Consider the following 19,209-nt stretch of genomic DNA (forward strand, 5'->3'; position numbering starts at 1 on the left):
TCAGCTACAGTAACTGCACTAACCACATCCTCTGGCAACAAATTCCAGAGCTTAATTATACGTTGAGTGAAAAAGAACTTTTTCTGATTAGTCTTCAATGTGCTACTTGTTAACTTCATGGAATGCCCCCTATTCCTTCTATTACCCGAAAGTGTAAATAACCGATTCACATCAACTCGTTCAAGACCTCTCGTGATCTTAAAGACCTCTATCATATCCCCCTCTGCCGTCTCTTCTCCATGTTGAACAGCCCTAACTTCTTCAGCCTTTCCTCTAGGGGAGCTGTTCCATCCCCTTTATCATTTTGGTTGCCCTTCTCTGTACCTTCTCCATCGCAACTATCTTTTTTGAGATGCAGCGACCAGAATTATACACAGTATTCAAGGTGCAGTCTCACCAGGGAGGGATACAGAGGCATTCTGACATTTTCCGTTTTTTTAACCATTCCCTTCCTAATAATTCCTAACATTGTTTTCCTAGCGTGTAGCAGATGGACTCAAAACAAGTGGGTATAGTGTGCTCGTGCTAGCAGTTGGAGACGGATCTGACGTCAGCACGGGTACATATACTCCCGCAGGAAGTGCAGCAATTCAGTAATTTCAGTCTCCAAAGCAGTTTGGAGCTACCTCACGCTCGCTGAGTGTGTTTTTTCCAAATTCTAATAACTAAATTCATAAAAGAAACCTACTTGAAGACGAGCCCCGCACTCCTGCGGTGATACCATTCGGTCCCTCCCCCAATTGAGATTCCAGAGGCGATTTCCGTGGTCCCCTCGGAGGTAAGAGCCTTGGTCCGGTGGCCGATTCGCGGCAGGGACCTAGCCCCCGAGTGAGAAGGGCTCGGGCGTGGCGTAGAGGCAGCTTCGGTCCCGGCGTGGACTTGGCCCCTGAGCAAGACGAGTTAGGGCGCAGCCTAGAGGCAGCGGGTGCACTTCCTCGAGCGTGGCTGTGACGGTACTTACCCTCTCCCCCCGCAGCCGGAGACCGCCCGGGTCGCAGCCGGGAAGCACCGAAGACAAGGTAAGGCGTACATCTTTACTTGTTGGTATCCGAGGAAGCGAGGATTAGCAGAGTCTGCCTACGTGGCAACCCGCCAAGGGGGTTGCCATTTTGCCTGCCTGCTCGCCTTCTGCCCTGGTTCGTCAGCCGTGCAATAGGCGCATGATGCTCCGTTGCTAAGCGCACGTTGCTAGGTGCCCGTGGACCGGCGCACGTGGATAAGCGCAGATTGGTAGGCGCACATCTTTCGCGCATATTACAAAGCGCAGACTCCAGCTGGGTTCACAGACGCGAGATGGAGCGTAAGAGAACCCATGCGTCAGCAGAGCCGGCACCTCCAGAATCAGGCATAAGCCTCTGCTCTGCATGCAACCTCAGAGCCACTCAGAGCGAGGAAGCAGACTTCCTATGTGCCCAATGTGAAGAGGCTCTGGGAGTTCCATGCCAGGACCGGTCGCAGCCCAGCATACTTCCCAGTTCCTCAGGGAACACCCCGGACCTAGCAGGCAGCGGTGAGCTGCCAGGGAACCAGAGAGACCTGGTGCCCCTAAGGTCAGATCCGGCTTCGCTCTCCTGGGTGGAATTATTCAAGGGGATTCATGCCTTTGTCACAATGCAGTCGGCTCCCCGAACGGGTCCATACGTACCGAATGACCCGGCCCCTGGACCCTCAAGGCCTAGGCATGGCTACTCGCCACCCGGAAGCCCCACTTATGGGGATTCAGATTGCTCTGAGGAAGATGACAAGCCCCCCGAGGAGGGAGAACTTCCCTCTGGGATTGAACCATATCGGACCATGAGGCGTTTCTTTCTGAAAGAGGATCTCTCAGGCCTGATCTCACAATGCCTGTCGGAACTGGCTCTCCCGGGCCATGACACCCCAGGGGAACCTAGAATGAACCCCCTGTTAGAGGGCCTGCGCCAAACGACTCACCATTTTCCCCTCCTAGGAGCAGCACAACAGCTCATCGATCTGGAATGGAATGCGCCGGAGGCCTCATTCAAAGGGGGTCGGGCCTTGGCTGGCATGTACCCCTTAGACCCGGCAACCAAGGAGATGCTGGCGTGCCCCCAGGTAGACGCCATAGTTAGCGCAATTGTGAAGCGCACCACCATTCTGGTGGAAGGGGGACGGCCCTCAAGGATACACATGACCGGCGCATGGACGCCATTCTGAAACACGCCTTTGAGGTGGCAGCCATGTCCCTACGAATTGCGACCTGCTGCACCGTAGTGACGCGTTCCTGTTTATCACAGGCTAAGAACAACACCCCGGGAGAAGAGATGGAATCAGCTCTCTCGTTACTCACTGACGCAGCCTCCGACCTAGTCCGTACGGCAGCCAAGGGAGTGTCATCCTCAGTGGCAGCCAGGAGACAGCTCTGGCTACGTAATTGGTCGGCCGACTCCTCCTCCAAGACACGTCTCACGAGATTGCCCTTTAAGGGATCCCTCCTGTTCGGCAGCGACCTCGAGAAACTGGCCAATAAATGGGGCGCCTCTCCATTACCCTGGTAAAGGAGGAGCCAGCGCCCTTTTCCTAGACCATCCAGAGGTAGAAACTCTCAGCACTTCAACCCTTACAGGACTCGCTACCAAGCACCTCGTTCGCAGGCCAGGAACCAGTCCTTTCGGACTAAGCGCAACAAGAGGGCAACCGGCTCAGGTTCAGGTCCTGGCCGTACCCCACAATGACAATCAGCCGACCCATCTGAGGGTAGCAGCCATAGGGGGCAGGCTAACCCTCTTCTAGCGCAGGTGGGTCGAGATTACCTCGGACCAGTGGGTCCTCGCCATCATCCGAGAAGGGTATTACCTGGACTTTCTTCAGTTCCCGCTGGACAAGTTTGTGGAATCTCCTTGTTCACCCCTCAAGAGGACGGCACTGGGAGTTACCTTGCGGAGGCTCCTGTCCTTAAAAGCCATAATCCCAGTGTGTGCAGGGGAGATAAATTCTGGGCATTATTCCATTTATTTCATAGTGCCCAAGAAGGAGGGCACTTTCAGGCCCGTCCTGGACATCGTCAGTCAACCGGCACCTACAGGTCCCCAGCTTTCGCATGGAAACTCTGCAGTCTGTCAAAAATTCAGTACAGCCAGGGGAGTTTCTCACATCCCTAGATCTGTTGGAAGCCTACTTGCATATCCCAATCCATCGGGATCACCAGCGCTATCTACGCTTCAAAGTCCTGAACCAACACTTCTAGTTCCGAGCTTTACCCTTCGGGTTAGCCACCGCGCCGAGGACCTTTACCAAGATCATAGTAGTAGTGGCGGCGTCAGGAAGGAAGGAATCCTCGTTCATCCCTACCTGGACGATTGGCTGATCAGGGCAAAGTCACCAGAGGAGAGCCACCAGGCAACCAACAGAGTTATAGCTCTTCTGGAAAGCCTAGGATGGGTAGTAAACTTGAACAAGAGTTCCCTACAGCCTTCTCAGTCGCTGGAATACCTAGGAGTCCAATTCGACACCCAGGAAGACAAGGTCAGTCTGACCTCCAAGAGGAGATCAAAGCTCCGGAATCGTCTGCTGGCCCTGCTGAGTGCCACTCGGCCCACAGCTTGGGATTACCTACAGGTCCTCGGCCTTATGGCATCCACTCTGGAGGTGATACCACGGGCGCGGGCTCATATGAGACCATTACAACGCGCCCTCCTATCTCGGTGGAGCCCACGATCACAGAACTACACCGAACACCTACCTCTACCAGCCAGAGTGCAGAATCAGCTACGGTGGTGGTTGCAGCCCGGCCACATGAGCCGGGGGTCAAGAATGACCTCCCCAACCTGGACCCTGCTCACGACAGATGCCAGCCTGAACGGATGGGGAGTACACTGCGAAGAACTCACCGCCCAAGGGCGGTGGAACATAAACCGACTAGAGGCACGGGCAGTCAGGCTAGCATGCCTGCGATTTGCCCACAGACTTCGAAACAGAGCGGTCAGAGTGATGTCGGACAACGCCACCACGGTGGCATACATCAACCGACAGGGCGGAACCAGAAGCCGACAGGTATCCCTAGAAATAGCCCACCTGATGACTTGAGCGGAAGCAAATCTCCAGGACATCTCCGCCGTCCACATCGCCGGGAAGAACAACACCACGGCAGACTTCCTCAGCAGAGAGAGCCTAAACCCAGGGGAATGGCAGCTGTCGCCCACAGCTTTCCAGATGATTGTGGATCAGTGGGGGACGCCGGGCATGGACCTACTAGCGGACAGGTCCAACGCTCAAGTACCCAGGTATTTCAGCCGCAGGCGGGATCCTCTATCCCAGGGGATCGATGCCCTGGTACAGCCATGGCCTCAGGGGTTCCTGCTATATGCTTTTCCTTCATGGCCCCTGCTGGGCGCCATTATACACAAGATTCAGCGGCACAGAGGACTAGTTCTTCTAGTGGCCCCGGACTGGCCAAGAAGACCCTGGTACGCAGACATGAGAAGACTACTGGCAGGGAATCCACTGCCACTGCCTCCACACAGGGACATGCTGCGGCAAGGACCCATCCTCCACGAGGATCCAGCTCAATTCTCTCTTGCGGTCTGGCTATTGAGAGGGCTAGACTGAAGAAGAGAGGATACTCGGGGCCGGTAATAGATACACTCCTCCGAGCACGCAAGTTCTCCACATCACTAACATATATACGGATCTGGAGAGTATTTGAAGCCTGGTGCGAATCTCACGGCACCAATCCACATGCTGCTAAACTCCCTATCATTTTGGATTTCCTGCAAGATGGACTTCAGAAGGGTCTGTCCGTCAATTCCATCAAGGTTCAGGTGGCAGCGCTATCCTGCTACGGTCCCCGGAGTGACGGCAACAGTATTGCCACACACCCAGACGTTTCACGTTTCCTGAAAGGAGTCAAACACATTCGCCTGCCACTGAAGTGGCCAGTGCCCTTGTGGAACCTCAACCTAGTTTTGGAATTCCTAGCGGGACCTGCCTTCAGACCCCTTCGAGGCCTGTCCCTCCGTTTGTTGACCTTGAAGATGGTGTTCCTGCTGGCCGTATGATCAGCACGCCGCATCTCAGAGCTACAGGCGTTGTCCTGCCATGATCCGTTTCTCCGAATCACTCCAGAGGCTATCCATCTTCACACGGTTCCTTCCTTCTTACCCAAAGTAGTTTCACATCCATCTCAACCAAACCATATCCTTGCCCATCACGGAAGGTTTGAAGAAGTTGGAAGAAGGTCGAATACTGCGCCTTCTCGACATCGGCAGGCTACTGTCCAGATACCTGGAAATGTCAGAAGCAGTACGAAAGACGGACCACCTGTTCGACCTTCACAGCGGGAAGAAGCAAGGGGAAGCGGCCTCACGGGCAACCATCGCCCACTGGATCAAAGAAGTTATCAAGGCGCAGCCTATGTAGAGGCAGGAAAACCACCACCTCTACGGGTCAAGGCTCACTCTACCAGAGCGCAAGCGGCCTCTTGGGCAGAAACTGGGATGCTATCGCCTGCAGCGATATGTAAAGCGGCAACGTGGTCCTCCCTCCATACCTTCTCCAGGTTCTACCGTCTGGACGTCCAGGCCAGGGAGGACACAGCATTTGCGAGGGCAATCCTGAACGGACCTCGGGCAGCCTCCCGCCCAGTCCGGGAGTTGCTTTTGTACATCCCACTTGTTTTGAGTCCATCTGCTACCGCTAGGAAATGTAGAGATTACTTACCTGATAATCTCATTTTCCTTAGTGTATGCAGATGGACTCAGCATCCCGCCCGGCTGCCGGCATACATGGGGATTCACCGACTCACGGTAAGCCATGTTTCTTATAATAGGCCATCCACCCTGCCGGGTGTCGACGCCTTCCGGTTGAGGACACTGGTGGTCTCCAGCTACTATCAATCGGTCAGGCCTGTAGCAGGTTAATTGCATATATTGCTCCCCTGCATCGTCATTGAATTAGAATATGCATTTTTCTTAATAGTTAAAGTAGTTTTATTAGGCACTCCTGAATTCCGTTATTTATGTAAAGCCTGTTGCTGTCATTTGTTTACTTCCTGTAAAGACTGTTGTATGTAAAGCCTGTTGCTAATTTATTGTTTACTGTAAACCGAGGTGATGTATATCTTTACGTGCCGCGGTATATAAAAATCACTAAATAAATAAAATAAATAAGGGTAATCCTGTTCATTTAATCGATCGGTCAGCTACACATATATCCATACAGCTTTTACAAGGAAGATTACTGAATTTCTGCACTTCCTGCGGGGGTATATGTACCTGTGCTGACGTCAGATCCGTCTCCAACTGCTAGCACGAGCACACTATACCCACTTGTTTTGAGTCCATCTGCATACACTAAGGAAAACGAGATTATCAGGTAAGTAATCTCTACATTGTTTGCTTTTTTGACTGCTGAGCACACTGAGCCGACGATGCCGCTGGCACATCAATCGCCTGGAGGCTCGGGCGGTCCATTTGGCTCTTGAAGCTTTTCTCCCCCTGCTTTGCCGAAGAGCAGTTCGGGTACTCTCAGACAACTCTACCACGGTGGCGTAGATCAATCACCAGGGGGGCACCAGGAGTTGCCTAGTGGCCCTCGAGGCCAGCCAGCTCTTCGCTTGGGCGGAGCGCCATTTGCAGTGCTTAGCAGCGTCTCACATTGTGGGCAAGGAGAATGTTCAAGCAGATTTTTTGAGTCTCCAGTGGCTTGACCCCGGCGAGTGGGAATTGTCCGATGCAATGGAGCTGATTATCAATCGGTGGGGTCCTCCTCACCTGGACCTGATGGCAACCTTGGACAACGCCAAAGCTCCCAGGTTCTTCAGCCGCTAGAGGGAGCATTGTTTGGAAGGGGTAGGTACGCTAGTCCTTCCCTGACATGAGACCTACATGTTTCCTCCGTGGGCGCTGGTGGGCAAGTTGCTCAGAAGGATAGAGCTCCACAGGGGTCCGGTCATTTTCTTAGCTCCCGAGTGGCCCCGCAGACCGTGGTTCACGGATCTCGTAAACCTGTCGAGGGATGGCCCTCTTCGTCTTGGTCATCTTCGGTACCTGCTCCGGCAGTGCCCCATATTTTTCGACCAGGCGGAATGCTTCTGATAGCGGCCTGGCTTTTGAACGACGGAGACTGAGGAAGAAGGGATATAGGGAAGACGTCATCTCCACTATCCTGCATGCTCGCAAGACTTCTGCTTCTCTCACCTATGTCCGGGTTTGGAAGGCTTTCGAGCTTGTAGAAGAGCGGAACCTATTATTACTCGGCTCTGGAAGTAGGTATTAAAGAACAGTGGATAGAACTGGTGTAGGAGGAAGATCCTATTTTGGAGGGTATGAAGCGCAGTGAAGACCTTTCCCTTTCATAGTGCTGAGGGCTTTAGGTTCAGTGAAGTGGGATACTCTGGAGGCTGGTTTCAAAGTGGGAAGTGCCATGTCTGATTTATCTTCTGAATGAGGACCTAGAGCTTCTGAAGTTTCTGAAAGTAGATGCTCTGGTTTCAGTAGTCACTAAAAAGACTTGATTCCTGTTGAAGGATGTGCAATATTAAAGGATGGCCAGGCTAGGTAGGTAGACTTCAGTCTTAAGCAAGATTTTGAGGTGTCCGCTTTGGCTCACCAGGCTGCAGTTTGGGGCAACTATGTGGCACAGGTGTGTTTGTACTGAGCACAGAACAAACCAGTAGGCATTTTTGAGGATAGTCTCACAGAAAGGGAAGCAGAGAAACTGGAAGCTGGTTTTGCTATTGTACTAGATGACCTTTACAATCTTATTATCAGCTAGAGAGATGGTTGCCTCAGTTTTGGCTAGGCACCCGTTGTAGGAGATGACTGTTAGGTGGCCTCCAGTATCATTTGGTGGGGGAATCTCTGAGGAATCTTGCATGGAGCTAGTGCTGTTGAGGTATGCTGGCTTGGAGGGATGAGTTTTGGCAGGTTTGTTGCCACTGGGCTTAGTGGCCTGATTTTCCTGCCACAGAGGTACTTTTTTGCAGAGGGTCATCAGGTCTTTGAGGCCTGGCCTTGCCTGTTTTACCACCCAGGCATGAATTTCTTTAGTGGGATCAGCAATTTTGCAGGGGCTGACCTTGGATAAGCCTGTCACTGTCCAGTATTATCTCCTTGGAAATGAAATGTTTTGGCAGCCAGTCAAATCTCAGCCAGCTTAAGGAAAGCCTGATGCCACTCATGCGTTACCCTGTGATGAATTATTTTGATAGGACCCTCTGCCTTGCATAATATCAGCTGGCCTTAGGCAGACCTATCCCTACCTGCATTTACCACCATGGGGATGAATTTTTGTGATAGCCACTGCCTTGCAGGATTTCGATTGGCTTTTTGGTTACCTGATGCCACCTATATTTACTAAATGGGAAAGATTTTGGCAGGATTACTAACATTGGGATAAGGAGACAGTGCTTTTTTAGGATGCCAATTCTATAAAAAGTGTACAGAAAGAAATCTGTCCTCCTGCCGCAGTCTGTTTGTGGCATTCCAGCTACCATCTTAAAATTCTTCATGGCCTGATTCTGGTGTGTGCAGTCAAGGCTTCACACGCTCATAGTGGACATCTGAGAATGAAGGTCTGTTTCTTGCCTAGTACAAGAAGGTTGCACGAGCTCCTTGATCTGTATTCCTTTTCCAGCCTTTCCATGAGAGAGCTCAGTATCCAGGCATGCTAGGTTGGCTAGAAAGGCTTAGGTCCTCTAGGAAAGCTGTTTTTCCTGATTCTTTGAGAATGAAATCATGAGGTGGGTAGTTTCTCAGGAATGCCTGGATAGGAGAGAGTTATTTTTTAAGGGGGATTCTCCTTAGTTATCAGTTTGAGTCTAAAAGAGGGTTCACTTTGCTGTTTTTCAGGTGGGTTGTTGTTCCAATGTGTGGATCCATAATTTGAAGAAACTCCTGGAAAAGACCCCATCCATGAAAGGGTTGGTAGTACATCCTGGACTTCCCCACCACTTAGGTTGTGAGTGCACTGTATTCCTCACTGTAAGAGAGCAAGGCAATCCCATAGAGTGGCTGCCTGGGGTTTGCCTGGTATCATGGGGCAATTATCCTAGGGAAAGTGGTGTCTCATTAAGCAGACCACTTTACCTGTAGTTTCACCATTTGATCTTCTAATTCTGGAGGTTATGTAATTTGAGCTGTATCCTTTTTGGGGGAGACCCAGTTAGGAGTTCCTTTAGATTGGAAGTCTATCTTCTGGCTCTGTATCTGGGTGTCAGATTCAACATCTAAGATCCGTCCCAGCAGGCTTCCCTCAGTCTGGTTGCTGGGGAAAGACCTGAAATGGTTTAAGCCCACAACATTCCAGAGGATGGTATTTGTCTCACTGCCTGGAGCAGCAATATTCAAGGAAGAAATCTGACTGTTCATAGAGCTAGAAGGCCTAGGTAGGACAATGTAGAGTCCATTCGGCCTTTCAGTCAGCGGGTTTGCTCTGTGGTGATTTTATTAGTGGGCTGCTGTCTACAGTGCTGCTGGTGATAGATGTTGCTTGGGTACTTCCCACACGTCTGGACTGGTCTAGCAGGATGATAAGGAAGACATCTTACTTAATTTCCTTTCCTTTAATCCTGCTAGACCAGTTCAGTATGCTCCTGGGAAGTTATCTGCTGCATTCAGTTGTCTGTGGATGGAAGACCTTCAGATCTTATGGAAGAATCATAAGCGCTGTTTGTCTATCTGTGTTACCATCTTATTTCTCCCTTCTTTCTGATGTAAATATGAGAGAGGAATTATTAGGTTTCCTTATGTTTGATTAAAAAAAAAAAAATTACAGTATAGTTGTGTCTCGGGTTTCTTTCTCCACTACTTTGATTATAAGGATTCTGGCAAAAACCCAATCTGTACCACGTATCCTAGGCAGTATGTCACTGAAAGATTTGTGGTTCTGTCACCATCTGCTGGCAGGGTGGTATAAACACATGTTTCTTAGCAAATGCTGTTTCAAGGGGAGTATCTATCTAGGAAACAAAAATAAATAAAATTAAGATACAAAAAGGTAGAGTAGTGGACAAAAAGAGACATTAAAGCATAGAAATGCAAGATTCAAGGAAAAGAAATTAATAGGTAACACTTTGCCTTGATTAATCCTTCCCCTAGTGTGTTAGGATTGGTCATCTACATTATTGGGTTTGAACTATTTTTAATTGTATATGCATTTATGAATTGCATTTTTAATGTTACAATTTCATAAACACAGACTACAAAATATATTTCCATTTGTTGTAAGCCACTGTAGGGTGGTCCTATAGGACTAGAAACAGGATATTTATTTTATTTAACAAATTTTTATGCATCTTCTTGCTGTGCACCTAAGGCATTTGTGCATTAAAACAAACAAGACAATAAAATAATAAATTATTATGTTAGACTGAGCTGGAGGCCCAAAGGAGCAGGAAGAAACTGCTGAATCAAAAAAAATCCATATAAAAATGAGTGTTTTATTAGGGGAGAGTTTAAAGCTTGAAAGATTTCCATAAATGTAGCTTCTGACTTTAATATGCTGTATGCAGATTTATTCAAATGTGCTACCATATTGCTGCAGAAATTGGTTTCCCTTGCCACAGAATTTACCTCTGAACTGCCACAGGAAAGCAGGAGAATTGAGTGGTTTGTGGGGTAATTATTTCCGTATTGAGGATTGCTGGTGAATTTTGAATCCTCATGCACTTGGAAGTCTCCTGTTGCTAAACCCTGTAAGAAGGAGCAGGAGTAGAGCTGAGTTTTCTGCAGACCCTTTAGCACAGGTAGAAAAGCTGTAGGCTTTGTTTTTTTTCTTCAGATTGTACAAACCAGAATATCAATATCTGCCTCAGTTTGGCTGTGATCCAAGCACAGGGTCTGAATCTTTCGGCTAAGACTGAGAACCTGCCCCTGCCAATTTGAGCCCATTGGAGACATAATATAACATCCATAGCCAGAGGACTAAACGTCTTGCAAAAAACTCTCACAAAGTCTCTGGATGCAAGCCTTGCAATGGTCTGATTTCAAGACTGACAGTATCTATATGGTTGAAAGGAATATCTGTTACAGAGTAGTTGCCTGTTCATAGAAATGGGGTAAGACCCTGAGCGGTGTTTCTTAGCAAATGCTGTTTCAAGGGGAGTATCTATCTAGGAAACAAAAATAAATAAAATTAAGATACAAAAAGGTAGAGTAGTGGACAAAAAGAGACATTAAAGCATAGAAATGCAATTATGTCTTGACTTATTCCTAAAGGTGACAGCAATAAGGATTGTATCAGAAAAACCAACTTCTAAAGGTAGTTTTTGATATGATGGAACTGGGCAGAGTAGACAGAATATAAAAGGAAAAAGGCACCAAAAAAATCACATGGAAAACAACCAATCACAGGGAAACGAGAGTTTTATTCTTTCGTAAGGTCATCCAAATACATAGTAATTGGCAAGGGCAAAAGAAGAATATTACTCTGGGCGAATTACAGTCCAGGTTACGTCTTAATGGATAATGGTGTCCAGTAGATGGGTAGATGAAAGTTGAAATAGAAGGGGACAACATGAAGGTTTGATAGGAGCCGCATGGTTTGTGCTCAGTAATCAAATGCAGTTGAGGTGTCTGCGGAGGGGGGAGATAATCAGATGATATTAGAACATCATGAAGGTTGTGTCTGTGTTTGAAAGCAAAGCAGGGCAGAGTTTGAAAGGTCAATAAGGGGGACTGTGTGCACTAATGCCAGCAGATAATATCGCAGACTTCCCGGTTGGAGAAAGGAAAGACACATGTAAATCTGTCAATATCTGAGTCTAGACGAGGAAGAAAAAGGAGGCCATGAATAATGAACAATGTATTTTTAAAAGTTCTTTTCAGCTCTGTTCTTTTCAGTATCGCTCCTCTCCTCTTTTTGTTCCTTGACACTATTATTTCCATAAGTGACAACTGTTTAATCAATTTCATTTTTAGGAAACTGACAGACAGTACCCTCCCTCATAATAGCTTCATTCGTTCGCTTAAAGAGAACATCCCTACAGGGCAGCTTTTCCACCTTTGCTGTTTGTTCCACATGTGAAGATTTTCTGGCCCACTCATTCAGTTGGAGATTTCTTTCACACCGCTACCCGGCTCGCATAGTGAAAAAGCTTTTAAACATGCACTGTTCAATAATTGCAACCTTCTTTTTCTGCCTCGTCAAGAACTCCCATACTACTGCCCCCTTGGTTTCCTTCTGGCTCAGATCTGTTCTATAACAGGTTTACACTTTTTTTTTTTTTTCTTGATCTGTATTCCCCATTCCCAGGAAGGTAATTTTTGCTTTACAGATTTTGTGGCAAGAACAGCGCTGGATCTTCTTGCTGCTTAATGTACAGCCTTCTGGCCTCAATTCGGAGATGAGTGGATAACCTGCATTTAATTGTTGAAGCAGTTTTAGTGGTGCCTCTCTGATTGGTTCCTCTCATTTCCCTGTGATTGGTTATTTTCCATTATGTGATTTTTATTTTTTATTTTTTGCACCTTTTTCCTTTTATATTCTCTCTATTCTGCCGTGTTCATCATATTAAAACTACCTTTAGAAGTTGGTTTGTCTGATGCATCCCTTATTGATGTCACCTTTTACAGTGAGTGAAGACATAATAGCAGTTCTATGCTTTATTGCCTCCTTTTGTCCACAACTCTACCTTTTTGTATCTTAATTTTATTTATTTTTGTTTATTTGCTAGATAGTTGCCCCCCTTTGAAACAGCATTTGCTGCGAAACACCACTCGTGTTGGGGTCTGGAGTCATTTTTTGTTGCTTTTGCTGAGGATGTATATAGAGGATAGGCCATATGGATTCAGAGTTTCACCCAGACACAAACTAGTTTGAAGGCCGCACAGCTGTTTCTGAAAACTGATAACTCAGTGGGAGGGAACGTTTGTAGTGTATAAGGGGAAACAGTAAGAAAGAAGGGAGAGAGAGAGCCTTGAACGTGATGGTACAACTGATCCTTTGGAAATGTAAGCTTTTTAGATCTATGTAGCAATTATCTACCATTACTTTTTCTATACGATCTGATTTTATTTGTTCTATCCTCCTATTGCTCAAATGAACTTACTTCCTTACCTGGAACTGTGACGTACTGAACCCAAGTTTGTGTGTGGCTCTCTGTGTAGGGGAAAAGCCCCTAGGTTCGAGCTCCCAGGTTTTATCCCAGTAATTGTGTATTTATATGAGATTAGCTCCCCCAAGTCAGAGCCCCTGGGCAGGATACCAGTGTGCACGGTCTGAATCCGTAACAGGGTCTTACCCCATTTATACGAACAAGCAACTACTCTGCATCAGATATTCCTTTCAACTATATAGACGCCGTCAGTCTTGGAATAAATACTTTAAATTTGAATGATATACTGGTGGACTTGAAAGTGTTTTTGTTACACCTCCTTTACTTCACTTTGACTTTTGGGATATTGTCCCTTGCTCCCCTTCGCCTTGCTGGCTAATGATTTATTTGACAGGATGTTCGTTTCTCATCATAGTCTTTGTTTTTAAGGTTTGACTCGGAGGGGCAAGTGTTGGAGGCCTCCTCAATCTCTGAAACCAGGGGAGGTGGAGGAAGTGGTGGAAATACTAACTGGAAGACTTTGAGAGAGGTCAAATCAGAGAGTTTAGGCCATGGAGATAAGGTAAGATACCAGTTAATTCATGTCTATACTTAATCCTGTAGGAATATCAAATGTATCTTTTCTTGGTTAATGTGTGGGCCCCACAAGTCATCTCCTGAATTCTTGTTGATTTAACATGAAACTTTGGGGTTAAATTGGGCCGGCTAGACTAATGCTATTTCCTGGTGCAGTGCTGTAAATCCCAGTTCATCTGTCCTCTCCTCACTTCTCTGTAACCAGTAGTTCTCTGTTCTTATCCCAGGCTTTACCCTCACTCCCCCACAGCTAAAGATCCTCTGTACTTATCTCAGGCTTTATCCCCTGAGGATAAAGCCTGAGGATCCTCTGTGCTTATCTTTTTTTGCCTCAGTTTCTCCGCCTCTGGATGACACTAAGATCTGTAACAGAGTGAATCTCCTTGAAGGAGAACTGATCTAAGGAAGCTTGAAGAATGGTCAAGGGTTTGGTGCCAAAAAGTACAGTGAAGGATTTTGGGTGCAGAAATCCAAAGATGTTCTAAGCGCTGAGGGTGAATGACTGAGCGTAGACTGGAAGAGAGACCATGGCATATGATCTGAAGGCAGTAAAACAGTGTGACAAGGCAGTGACTAGGGTCAGAGAGATGCTGTGATACACAGAGAAGAATAATAAAAAAACCCAGAAGTGAAAGAATATTATCTGCATCAAAAAATGAAGATCTCACTTTTTAGTCCAGATGTGTGAACAGTGACGAAGAAACAAATGTAATCAATGTTTAATATTTTTGTAAAAATCTATGAAACAAAAAGCACTTCACTCTGAAAACATCGAGTAACTAACGCTGAAACTATCAAAAAAATATCCAAGTGAATTTGCTTATAAGCTTGAGTTCACCTTTTTCTTCACCTTTTTCTTCACCTCTGCTTAAGTGAACCTCGTTCTTTTTACAAAAATTTTAAAAATTGATTAAATTTATTTCTTTGCCACTTTGTTCACACATCTGGACTAAGTGAGATCTTCATTTTGTGATTATACAGAGACATAACTGGCAGGAAATAGGGGTGATAATGCCTCTGTACATGTTACTGGTGAGACCTCACCTGGGGGCCGTATCTCAAAAAGGACAGAGAGAGAGCAAAAGTGTTCTCTGGACAAACATCACAAACACAGCCAAACAAGATGAGTGACATCATCCAATGGTGCCGAATCTGACTGCAGAAAAAGGCCTAATGGTTCATCTAATGTGTCCAGCAAGCAGTTGGTTTTTTTGTTTGTTTGTTTTTTGTTTTGTTTTTTTAAGGATAGTAACTGCCGCTCCATGCAAGTTACCCCCATGCTTTCTGTTCTAGCTCAGAAGCTTTTAATTGCATCTTCTGAGCATGCATGGGAGTTCCCACACTATCATCCTCTCTCCCTTTCTCTGTTTATCACCTGCTTTGCAAACATTCAAACTCCTCTCTCATCACCATATATTTAGTGTGAAAAAAAAAGTGAAAATCAGTGAAGACTGAAAAGCAATTTTAAAAAGTCTTCATTAAAATCTTCCAACAAGGAATGTAAAGGCCCTTTCAAATCCTGTGAAATGTGCCAGTACAAATTGGTTGTAGCAGACCTTCATAGCCTGTGCTTGTTTTGCTTTGCTTAGGATTAGATCATGGAGGTTCTGCTTGTGGCTCCTGTGGCAGAATGTTTCCGTGGACATTAGCATTCCAGGACTTCAGACTCAAATACCAACTTATAAGCTCATCAGAGCGAGGAAGATCAAAACATTGCCATAAGATGAGGAGGTGATCCCCCCCCCTTCAAATGGTAGAGGCATAAACTAAAAAAAAAATCTAAGAAAAATATCTGAGGAGCAGAAAAATCATGGATCTGTCTTCCCGCCACCAAGGTGTCTCAAAAAACTCCCTTCAGCTCTGAGAGACCATGGCTCAGACTAATCTGAGCACAAGCGTGGCGTACACATTGTCAAAAAAGCCATGATGCAAGTATATTGGTGCCAGAAACCATGGTGCAGAGATGGCTGTGCCAAATTGCTTTGATGCAGACTCCTCACTAGCACAAAACAGTGGTACAGAACAACTTCAGCGTAAGAATAGCAACAACAATCTGACAACTTCTTCAAAAAGCAGTCTTTCATCTCACCAATATTGCAACCAGATGGGCTTCCATCTGTGACAGAGAACCAGCTTTGCCTTTTCCAGCACTACCAGATTGTCACTCGCTTGTCTTAAAAATCTGTTCAGATTTTGTGAAAACATGCATTACAGAAGCTCCTAGCAAAGAGCCATCAGACCTATTCTGGAGAGGTTACAAGAAGAATTAAAATCTAAACTTGCATCCTACTTTGTCAAAGATAATGATGAACCATTAAAACAAGGCAAAAACTATTGAAGAAAGATGCTAAATTAGTGTGCTTCATAGATGGACACAGTATCAGTCACAAAATTCCTATGATTCATCAAAGTCCAATCCCCCGATCCACCTAACCCATCCCTGGAGTAGAGTAGAGCAGAGCCTGAACACAACCAGAAGATACCACCTACCCAACATTTCTTCAAAAAGTCAGAAGCAATACCTTTCGGTCTGGAAGAAGATGAAGAAAAGACAGCTGAGCTCCAAGGAGTTTTACAATTTTTGTAAAACCATCAAAACAATTCAAAGCAGTACCTATGCATTAGGCACAAAGCAAAATAAGGAAACACCTTTTTCTGTGCCTTCTGTAGTGAAAAACAGACATCAAATATAGGATACATAAATGACCAGGCCCACTACCACATGATTAACTGTTGAGTCAGTGATTGAAAAAAAAGCCAAAAGAATCAAAACTGATTCAAACAACCCTCCAGGAAAGGATCCTAGAATACTGGATACAGTAGGGAAAAGGGTATTCCAAGGAGCCACATTGCAGTCAAGAATTGTGGCTCACCAATTAGATGATCCACAAGTCTCAAAGAACACTCCAGGAACTTACCAGAGGATGAATTGAGGCAGTTCAATGAAGTCATGACAGATACAGAAGACAATGAAAAATATGATACGATCTACTTATGACTTATTTGATATGGCCTCTAGAATATCAGCATCAATCATAGCGGCAAGGAGATTAGCATGGCTGCGTGCCTCTGGGCTCAGAGAGGATGCCCATGAAAAACTGATATTCTGTGGGCAGATAATTTATTTGGAAAGAGAATTAAGGATACTATAAAAGCCATATAAGAGCCAAAGCACCACTCTCCATCCCTTTCAGTGTTGCAAAGCGATACGTCCTTTCAAAGATGCAGCCACAATGCATACAAGAAAAACATACTATTCACAAAAAAGGAGATACAACCCCTTTCCCTATTACAAACAGCATCCAATATTACATCTTCACCAACCACAATAGCAATTACAGCAGTGACAATCCAGACCAAGAGGTTGTTGGGCAATAGCAAAGGCAGACCCAGCAGCCGTTACAAAAGCTAACATCTGGTTTGTGATCCACAAAGAGGCTTCAAACAAAACCCACTTCCAAATTTAGAGGTGGGAGGCAGACTGCATTTTTTCAGTTGGTTATCCTTACAAAAAATGGGTTGTGAAAATCATTCACCAAGATTTTTTATATAATTTGAGGCTTTACTACCTCAAAAGCTTTCTTGTTATCCACATCATTCAAACCAACAACTAGAAAGAGCTCTGTCGAGAGCTGCAGTACCTTCTACAATCAAAAGCAGTTGAACTTGTTCCTCAAAATTAACAGAGAAAGGGATCCTACTCAAGGTATTTTATGATCCTGAAAAAATAAAACAGGGGATCTTCGACTGTTATTAGGTCTTGGAAATGTGAATACTTTTCTGGGAAGAAACAAATTTCAAGATAACTCAATAGTTATAATCCTCCTAAGCCTTCAGAGCAGAGACTAGTTGACCTCCTTGGATGTCAAGGATACATATGCTCATATTCAGATGAGCAGAAAGCACAGCAGATACTTAAGGTTCACCCTGGAAGATCATAATCAGTACAAGGTACTACCTTTTGGCCTAGCGGCAGCTCCAAAAGTCTTCACCAAGGATCTAACAATGGTAGCTGCTTACTTAAGGAAACAAACTTTACTAATGTTTCCCTACATAGACTGGCTAGTATTGAGCACATCCTACAAAAAATCTATAAAAGATGTAAACAAGGTTGTGAAAACAATGCAAGATCTGGCATTAATACATTTCAAGAAATCCAGTATGTCCCCCAAAAACGAGCTAGAATTCATAAGATCTCACTTAGATATGATCAAAGGAAAAGCATGCCTTCCATTATAGAGCAAGTAAAATAAAGGAAATGTTGCAGTCTCTGTTCAAGAAGACAATTAACAGCATGCCAGTATATGCGATTCTTGGGACATAGCATTAACGGTACATGTCGTACCCCTAGCAAGAATTAACATGAGACTTGCATAATGATATCTAAAGAATAGCTGGAAATATCAGTCAACCTCTCAATCACAAGATCCCAGTACCTGAAAATGTGCTGAACTCCCTAAACCGGTGGACCAAAAGAATTTTCTTTTCGGTCAAAACATACAGCTCTGGGGACTTCTTGTTATGCTGTGAGCAGGAAGGCAACTATTTGGTAGAGTTCCTGTTTATTTGGTTATTTAATCTAATTTCTACACCATTTATTAAAAAATTTAAACTGTTTAGATTTCTCATGCACATAAATGCTTTACGCATAAAACAATACAAGAAATAAAACATGATTAAAATCACAATATAAAAATACACAGTAAAAATAAACAGGTTGACATTATAATCGCAAATATTTGCTCATCTCTATCGCAGGTTTTCATAATTGTCTTAAGCACCATCATACTGCCCCTTGAAAGCATCCCTAAAATGCCAGGTCTTTAATTCCTTCTTGAATTTTTTTTTGTCTTGCTATTTTCTAAAGCACTAATATGTCTGCAGCCAGGGAGTGCAGCAATAAATCAATCCCCTCATTGTGGGCTGATTTAAAGTGGGCAATCAAATTCTTTAAAATAAATAAATAAAAACAGCAACAGGCCCACTCAAATGGTGGAATCAGCCTCTGAAGATATAGAGCTTGTTCATCCCAATCTGGGTGGGTGTGAACAATATCTTCAGAGCCTCATGGAGCATTTTGCAGATAAGATTTTTGCAAAGTTGGATTCCTGGCTCAAGATTATAATGGAGAAAGCGCCCAGATTGTAGAATCAGTTCAGGACAATATGACTCAATTTTCATTTTATTAAAATGTATTAATCGCTTAACATATTTGGTCTAGAAGGGGCTGTGGGGAGAATCACCGATGTGGAAATATTCACCTCGATGGTCTGTCAGAGTGGATAAACTGGATTGGAACTATAGTCTGATCTTCAACAAAGTCAATGATTTGAAAAACCGATCCAGAATATGTAAAGCAAGGGTGATCAAGATCCCTGAGAAAGCTGAAGGATCTGACACAGTTGAATTCTTCTCGACATGGCTGTCTACCCTGCTGGTCTTAAACTGCCCTAAAGAAGTGATCAAAATTGACAGTCCATAGGGCTTTAACACCGGTCCCTAGCAAGGATAATCACTCCAGAGCAGTCATCATTAAATTACATAATTCCAATGAAAAAAATGAAGATTCTAAATGCTGCTCATGAGGTTGATGATTTTCTCAGGCTTTTCTGCCAGGTTGC

General features: G+C 45.2%; 1 protein-coding gene across 3 annotated transcripts in view; it reads left to right on the forward strand.

Annotated features, from left to right (window-relative positions):
• RPA1 (replication protein A1) overlaps positions 1 to 19,209 on the forward strand; it is a 224,725-nt gene that overhangs the window by 172,379 nt on the left and 33,137 nt on the right. For all 3 annotated transcript variants that reach the window (XM_029611180.1, XM_029611179.1, XM_029611181.1), the window contains one exon: positions 13,442 to 13,574. In XM_029611180.1, the coding sequence (XP_029467040.1) occupies positions 13,442 to 13,574 (133 nt within the window). The remainder of the gene's footprint in view (positions 1 to 13,441; positions 13,575 to 19,209) is intronic.

Source organism: Rhinatrema bivittatum, chromosome 8 (genome assembly GCF_901001135.1).
Source record: "Rhinatrema bivittatum chromosome 8, aRhiBiv1.1, whole genome shotgun sequence".
NCBI classification, from domain to species: domain Eukaryota; kingdom Metazoa; phylum Chordata; class Amphibia; order Gymnophiona; family Rhinatrematidae; genus Rhinatrema; species Rhinatrema bivittatum.